At 37.7% G+C, this 7,481-nt stretch overlaps 1 protein-coding gene across 7 annotated transcripts in view; it reads left to right on the forward strand.

The window, feature by feature from the left end:
* The window catches only part of DPP8 (dipeptidyl-peptidase 8), a 77,851-nt gene that overhangs the window by 26,075 nt on the left and 44,295 nt on the right, over positions 1-7,481 (forward strand). For all 7 annotated transcript variants that reach the window (XM_005861043.2, XM_014535443.1, XM_014535440.1 and 4 more), the window contains 3 exons: positions 686-859; positions 1,643-1,811; positions 6,675-6,785. In XM_005861043.2, the coding sequence (XP_005861105.1) occupies positions 686-859; positions 1,643-1,811; positions 6,675-6,785 (454 nt within the window). The remainder of the gene's footprint in view (positions 1-685; positions 860-1,642; positions 1,812-6,674; positions 6,786-7,481) is intronic.

Here is a 7,481-nt window from a genome sequence, read left to right on the forward strand (position 1 = left end):
GGAGCACACTGACCACCAGGGGACAGCTCCTGCATTGAGCGTCTGCCCCCTGGTGGTTAGTGCACGTCATAGTGACCGGTCATTCTGCCGTTCGGTCTATTTGCATATTAGCCTTTTATTATATAGGGTAGGATTATTAGTAGATGTAGTGGAAAGGTACTAATGACAGCTGATATTGAGAATTTACTCTGGGCCAGTCATTGTGCTAAACACTTTACATAATTTTATCTCAGTTAATTTTCACAAAGCATAAGTAGATGATTTATTACTATTTTGAAAGTGAGGAAAATTACTTTTTGAAGAAATTAAGCTGCTTGCTCAAAGTCAGGCTTCTAATGAGGGTCAAAGCCTAGATTCAAACAACTTGACTTCAAAGTCTGTGCTCTTAACTGCATGTAAAATCACTAAGTTACATTTCAGTGATGTAGAAGATCTTGAATGCCAAGCCAAAGTGATGAGATGTAACTCTCATTCTTTAACATATATAACAATCATCTAAAGACCTTTTACCAAGAAATCTTTCAGAAGACTTCCTCAAATTACTCTGCTTAAAGTTGCTGGCAAATTTTGGGGTCACTCGAAATGTAGACTCAGTAATATTGGAGATGCTAGAATTTCAGTTCTAAAAGCAAAAAGCAAGCTTTCAGAAGACTGAATAGGTGATTTCTCTTTTCTTTTGCATTAGGCAACACTGGACTATGGAATGTATTCTCGAGAAGAAGAACTATTAAGAGAAAGAAAACGCATTGGAACAGTTGGAATTGCTTCTTATGATTATCACCAAGGAAGTGGAACATTTCTCTTTCAAGCTGGTAGTGGAATATATCACGTAAAAGATGGAGGGCCACAAGGATTTACTGTAAGTTGCTGTTACTACTTATTAAATGTATTTTGGGGTCCTAATAGTTATTTGCACCCAAATCAGAAAGGTAATTAAACCAAAATATTCTGTTTACCCATTAACTAAAAAATTTAGTGGTAAAGAAAACAAACTTGAGTATTAATTTTTAATTTTAGGAGTTAATAATTTTTCTAGTGACATTAATATAAATTTTTAAAATGCTAAAACCACTTGCTATATTATTAGGAGGATATAGTAAAGGACATCAGTGCCCACTTTCTGAGTAAGTGCTGAGGAGTGGGGTTGGGAGGATAATATTATCACAAAGCAATCTATTTTGGTTCCCTTATAAGCTTAATTCATCTTAATAAATGGTTTTAAATGTTTGGTTTTATTCCACGCAATTTTTTATGTGCTAGTAGAACTGTTCTTTTGATAGAATTGTGATGATTCTGACTTTCATTACATTTTTCTATGGGCAAACTATACTGTTAAAATTAATTTGAAATGTTTAATAAGTAAAAAAATAAGTTATTTATAAATAATAACTATCCTATTAAACAGATTTGGATAATAAAATTTATGAAGTTCCTATTACCCTTGGCTTTCTAATTCATAGTTTTTTAAAAAAAAGAGTCCTTCCTAATAAGTTAAGGCATATGAAATATATTTTTCTGGGGAGCAATTGTCATAGTTGACATTTTACTTGGAATTATTGTTCATTTTATAGGAAAGGTGCTGGCAAACAAGTATGTATGTATCAACCTGACACTTTCCTTAAAATGTTGTTTACTTTTCTAGCAACAACCCTTACGGCCCAATTTAGTGGAGACTAGTTGTCCCAACATTAGGATGGATCCAAAATTATGCCCAGCTGATCCAGACTGGATTGCATTTATACATAGCAATGATATTTGGATATCCAACATTGTAACCAGAGAAGAAAGGAGGCTAACCTATGTGCACAATGGTAATGATAGTTCTTCAAATCCACTTTTCTGAAAAGTTTTTTAAAATGTAATTTGCTTTTGTTTTGAAAATGAAGTAAACTAGGTGATCTTTGTATTTTAAATTCAAATCTTTAAAATTAAAAAAGAAAAACATGCAGAGGATAAGTGGTATGTATCACCTGTTTAATGCTGCCTTGTTTTGTGTGTGTGTGTGTTTTATGTTTTTATTGATTTCAGAGAGGAAGGGAAAAGGAGAGAGAGATAGAAACATCAATGATGAGAGAGAATCACTGATCGTCTGCCTCCTACAGCCCCCTACTGGGGAACCCGCAACCCAGGCATGTGCCCTAACTGGGAATCGAACCGTCACCTCCTGGTTCATGGGTCGTCACACAACTGCTGAGCCACACAGGCTCGGCTATGTTGCCTTGTGTTTTAATGTTCATTTCCAGACAGCACAACAGTAGCACCCTTGATGTGATTGTTCTTTTAGCCAAATGAGACTGCGAGAATTTCCCAAACTGTTCTTCTTAAAATTTTAATTTAAAAGATTAATCCTGTCTTTGGGAAACAAACAGGAAAAATTAATACTGTAAGAACTACCTGAATATTTGTCTCCCCTTGGAGAGTCTACTTAGTTATTTTGTCATAATAGGAAAAACAGAACTTTGTGTACCTGTGTGTTTGTGGAGATACTTAATTTTTATTGAAGTGACTATAATAATAGTATGCAGTACTCAAAGTACAGAAAAGATGTGGATGTTTTCCTCTAGAGCTTTCATACAAATGAAAGATGGGAAATACTGTTTTCTTTGAACTTGTGAAACAGCTTAAGAATAAACTCCATAATGAAAAATGGTCACTTTGAAAATTCATTTGTCCAACTTTTTCTTAATCTAATGTTCACAAAGTTGATTTATTAGGCATATTCTTTAATAAGTTATTTTAGAATATAGTAGTGTATTGACAGCAAACACTTCATTTGGATAATCAATATTATAGAAGAAGCCTTTTCCTGAATAATTTACATTGATAGAAAGACCACTGAATTAGGAGTCAAGAAATCTGTTCTATTAGTCAGTCAACAAAAATACATTAAGTTCTTGTGTACCAGACAATGTGGCAGGAACTAATGTTGTGTAATTGTACAGTACAGTAGCCAGTACACTTCAAGTGAAGGGACTGTGTGAGAAAGGTCTTGATGCAGTACTGTGGTATGTGCAAGGAGTTAGAAGCAGTTAGGATCCTAAAGCAAGGGATATGAGTGGGGATAGATAAAACTGGCAGATAGGAAAAGCCAGGCCCTAGCTCAGTGATGGCGAACCTTTTGAGCTCGGTGTGTCAGCATTTTGAAAAACCCTAACTTTGGTGCCGTGTCACATATAGAAATTTTTTGATATTTGCAACCATAGTAAAACAAAGATTTATATTTTTAATATTTATTTTATATATTTAAGTGCCATTTAACAAAGAGAAATCAACCAAAAAAAATGAGTTCACGTGTCAGAGCCATCACTGCCCTAGCTGGTTCGGCTCAATGGATGGAGCGTCTGCCTTCAGACTGAAGAGTAGGTTTGATTCCGGCCAAGGGCACATGCCTGGGTTGCGGGCTCGATCCCCAGTAGGGGGTGTGCAGGAGGCAGCCAATTAATGATTCTTTCTCATCATTGATGTTTCTATCTCTCCCTTCCTCTCTAAAATCAATAAAATATACTTTAAAAAAAAAAAGCCACGACAAGGGTAGACTGTATGTCATGTAAATGAACATGGTCTTTATTATGATGTGGCAGTCCATTGAAAAGTTCTAGCAATTGAGTGGTATGGTCAGAATTATATTGTAGATAAATTGTTTCAGGTACTTTTGGAAGTTATATTTGAGAAGCACAAGACTAGAGACAGGGATACCAAAGCTTGACTGTTGCAATTATTCAGGTTTTATGGCCTAAAACTGGAGCACAGGATAGAGAAAAGAGTGTGGAATAGGGAAACTTTTAAGGTAAAAAGCACATTTTTTGGTGTTTAATGGGTCTCCATTTGTAATCATGGAATCAGAACAGCTACCAATGGCAGTAGAAAGGTTAGGTTAGTAATTAGTGAATCTAGGTTGGAAAGCCTGGCAATTATTTTATGCTTCAATAAACTTTGAGCACTCATTATGTACTAGTTATTGTATTCCCTTTCCCTCCACCTCCACCTCTCCCTCCCCCTCCACCTCCACCTCTCCCTCCCCCTTCCAGCTTAATACTGATAGAAATAATCTTAACAACCTCAGAAGGACTGTGCAAGTCAATGAGTCGCTTATGGATCCTCATCTGAAAACTATTCCAAGTCTAAGAACCTTCCCCACAGGGAGTTTTTCTAATGATTCTTAGAGTCTTGGTAGGCATCCGAACTGATCCTTGCGCTTTGTGATTCTTTTCATTGGCAACCTTTGATCAAGTTAGCACACACGTTCTCCAAAGATTTTGTGTTGTGGCTGGTTAGAGTAATTTTAATTTGGTGGATTGCCACCTCTGGTTCCATGGGTGTATTTCTTGTATCTTTAAAAGCCATGGCTGTGGGTCTGCTTCCTGACCCACTTGTTCCTCTGCAAGAGCGAACAACAGCGAATCAGAACCAGGAGCGGGTGAAACAGAGCTCTGCTGCAGCTGCGACCACATCTTCCTCAAAGAGCTACAAAGATTCTTATACAAAAATGATCACAGTGCGTCTGACCAGTGTGGCTCAGTGGTAGAGTGTGGACCTATGAACCAGGAGGTCATAGTTTGATTTCCGGTTGGGACAGTCAAGGCACTTGCCCAGGTTGTAGGCTCAGTCCCCAGTAGGGCGTGTATAGAAGACAGTCAATCAATGATTCTCTCTCATCATTGATGTTTCTATCTCTCGATCTTCCTCTCTGGAATCAATTTTTAAAAATATTAAAAAGAAAAAAAGAATGGTCACAGCATCTTTCTTCATAATACTCAAAAATTGGAAGCAGCCCAGATGTCCATTAAGAGATAAATGTATAAAAGAACTGTGGTATACAATGGAATATTAGTCAGCAATAAACAGGAAGGAATTATCGATACATTGATACAATGTAATGTTGATGCAACAACATTGATGAATTTCAAAAACAGACAGACACAAATAGGTACTATATGATTTATTTTTAAATACTAGAAGCCCAGTGCACAAAAATCGTGCACTTGGAGGGGAGATCCCTCAGCCTGGCCTGTGCCCTCTCGCAGTCTGGGAGCCCTTGGGGGATGTCTGACTGATGGCTTAGGGAGCGGGCCTAAGCTGGCAGTAGGACATCCTTAATGCTGCTGTGGAGGCGGGAGAGGCTCCCACCACTGCCATTGTGCTTGCCAGCCGTGAGCCCGGCTTCTGACTGAGTGGGGAGCGAACTGACCACCAGGGGGCAGCTCCTATGTTGAGTGTCTGCCCCCTGGTGGTCAGTGCACATCATAGTGACTGGTCGTTCTGCCTTTCGGTCAATTTTCATATAAGCCTTTTATTATTTAGGGTAAATTAGTTTTATTTTTTCCATCACCATTTACCCCTTCTGTGCCCTCTTCCATCTCCATCCATTCCCTTTAACCCCTGCCATCACCATACTGTTGTCCATGTCTATGAGTTCTCTCTTTTTTTCCTAAATATCCCACCCCTACTCCCCTGTATGATTTCACTTATATGGTACTCTAGAATATGCAGAACTAACCTATGATGATAGAAATCAGATCAACAGTTCCTTCTGGGCAGGAATGGACATTGACTGGGAAGGGGCATGAGAAAACATTCTGGAGTATTGGAATTATTCTGTGTCTTGATAGGATGTCGTTATACAAGTGTATGCATTTTTCAAAAACAAAAGGTACACTTAAGGTTTTATAAATTATAAAGCATTTTTTTAAAAGCTTGTCCATAGTCTCACTATATGGAGAAAACCACATTTTGGTTTACATCCCAAAACATTTTTAAAAAATATATTTTTATTCATTTCAGAGAGGAAGGGAGAGGGAGCGAGAGATAGAAACATCAATGATGAGAGAGAATCATCGAGTGGCTGCCACCTGAAGGCCCCACACTGGGGACCGAGCCCACAACCCAGGCATGTGCCCTGACCAGGAATCGAACTGTGACCTCCTGGTTCATAGGTTGATGCTCAACCACTGAGCCACGCCAGCCCGGCCCAATACCTTTTTACATATATGTTTAACATTTTGATAAATGGAATCACAGTATACATGCTATTCAGTAATACGCTTTTTTTAAATTCAAGGGTATTATAAGCATTTCCCCATGTCATGAAATCTTACATAATTAAGGCTTTGTGTTTTGATCATTTTTGTTTTTAAAGCACAAGTTCCCTTCTAACTATTTACAGGAAACTTTAAGTGTAAAATAGATAAAAGCTGAGCTGCTCTGGTTGAAGAGCAGGGAGGGGAGAGAGGGGGAATCATGAATTACCTGATCTGTAAGACCCATTCTTGGTCTAAAAATAAACTTCTCTTTATAGGAGAGTTACAAGTTAACATGATCTTTTGCAGTGTTCTTTTTTTCCATGATTCCAGCTAAATTGGAAAATAACATTTATGGAGCACAAATTATGGTTTAGGCTTTGTTCTAAGTGCTTTATGTGAATTAATTCATTTGATCTTCATAACAGCCTTAAAAGGTAGATTCTTATTTCCGTTGACAAATGGAATACTTCAGTGGAATGAGATTGGGTGATTTGCCCAAGGTCAGACAGTAAATGATTTGAATTCAGTCTCTTTGGCTCCAGAGTTCACCTCTATACTACTGCTGCCTTTCAAAATAAACTGAATCATTCTGCTTTATACCCATGAAAAGGTAGAGAATTTCCTGTGATAATTTTGCCTTTTATGTTTGTCTAGAGCTAGCCAACATGGAAGAGGATCCCAGATCAGCTGGAGTTGCTACCTTTGTTCTTCAAGAAGAATTTGATAGATATTCTGGCTATTGGTGGTGTCCAGAAGCTGAAACAAGTAAGGGGGTTCAAAATAATATAAGTCAATTAAAGTATTATGAGGTTCAACTACCAATTACTTAAGTGTACAGATTCTAAATCTTGATTAGTAGATTCTGAAGTGATGAAGATTGGATTCTACTAGTATTTGTTTGTTTGTTTATTATTCTTTTTTTTAAAAAATATTTTTTTGATTTTTTACAGAGAGGAAGGGTGAGGGATAGAGAGTTAGAAACATCGATGAGAGAGTAACATCGATTCAGCTGCCTCCTGCACACTCCCCACTGGGGATGTGCCGCAACCCAGGTACATGCCCTTGACCGGAATCGAACCTGGGACCCTTCAGTCCACAGGCCGACTCTCTATCCACTGAGCCAAACCGGTTAGGGCTGTTTATTATTCTTAAATATGGTTTAATACTCTTTTCCATTTCTGTACATCACAATACCAAGATTTTGCCGTTTAGGATCTCTCTGTAGAGATTATAGAGAATGCAAAGGCTACAGTGTTTACCCCCTCATATTGATGTGTTTGTATGTTCAGTGTAATACACATCAATATATGATGCAATATACACTGAGTAGCCAGATTATTATGACCATCTGACGTTTGTAGACAAATTAGCTATAATTTCGCACTGAAGTTGCTAGAGGGCCAGACCATTATAAATAGGGAAGCAGGTTGTTTACCACGACAGTAGAAGTGATTTTTTTCT

Source organism: Myotis brandtii, unplaced genomic scaffold (genome assembly GCF_000412655.1).
Source record: "Myotis brandtii unplaced genomic scaffold, ASM41265v1 scaffold144, whole genome shotgun sequence".
NCBI classification, from domain to species: domain Eukaryota; kingdom Metazoa; phylum Chordata; class Mammalia; order Chiroptera; family Vespertilionidae; genus Myotis; species Myotis brandtii.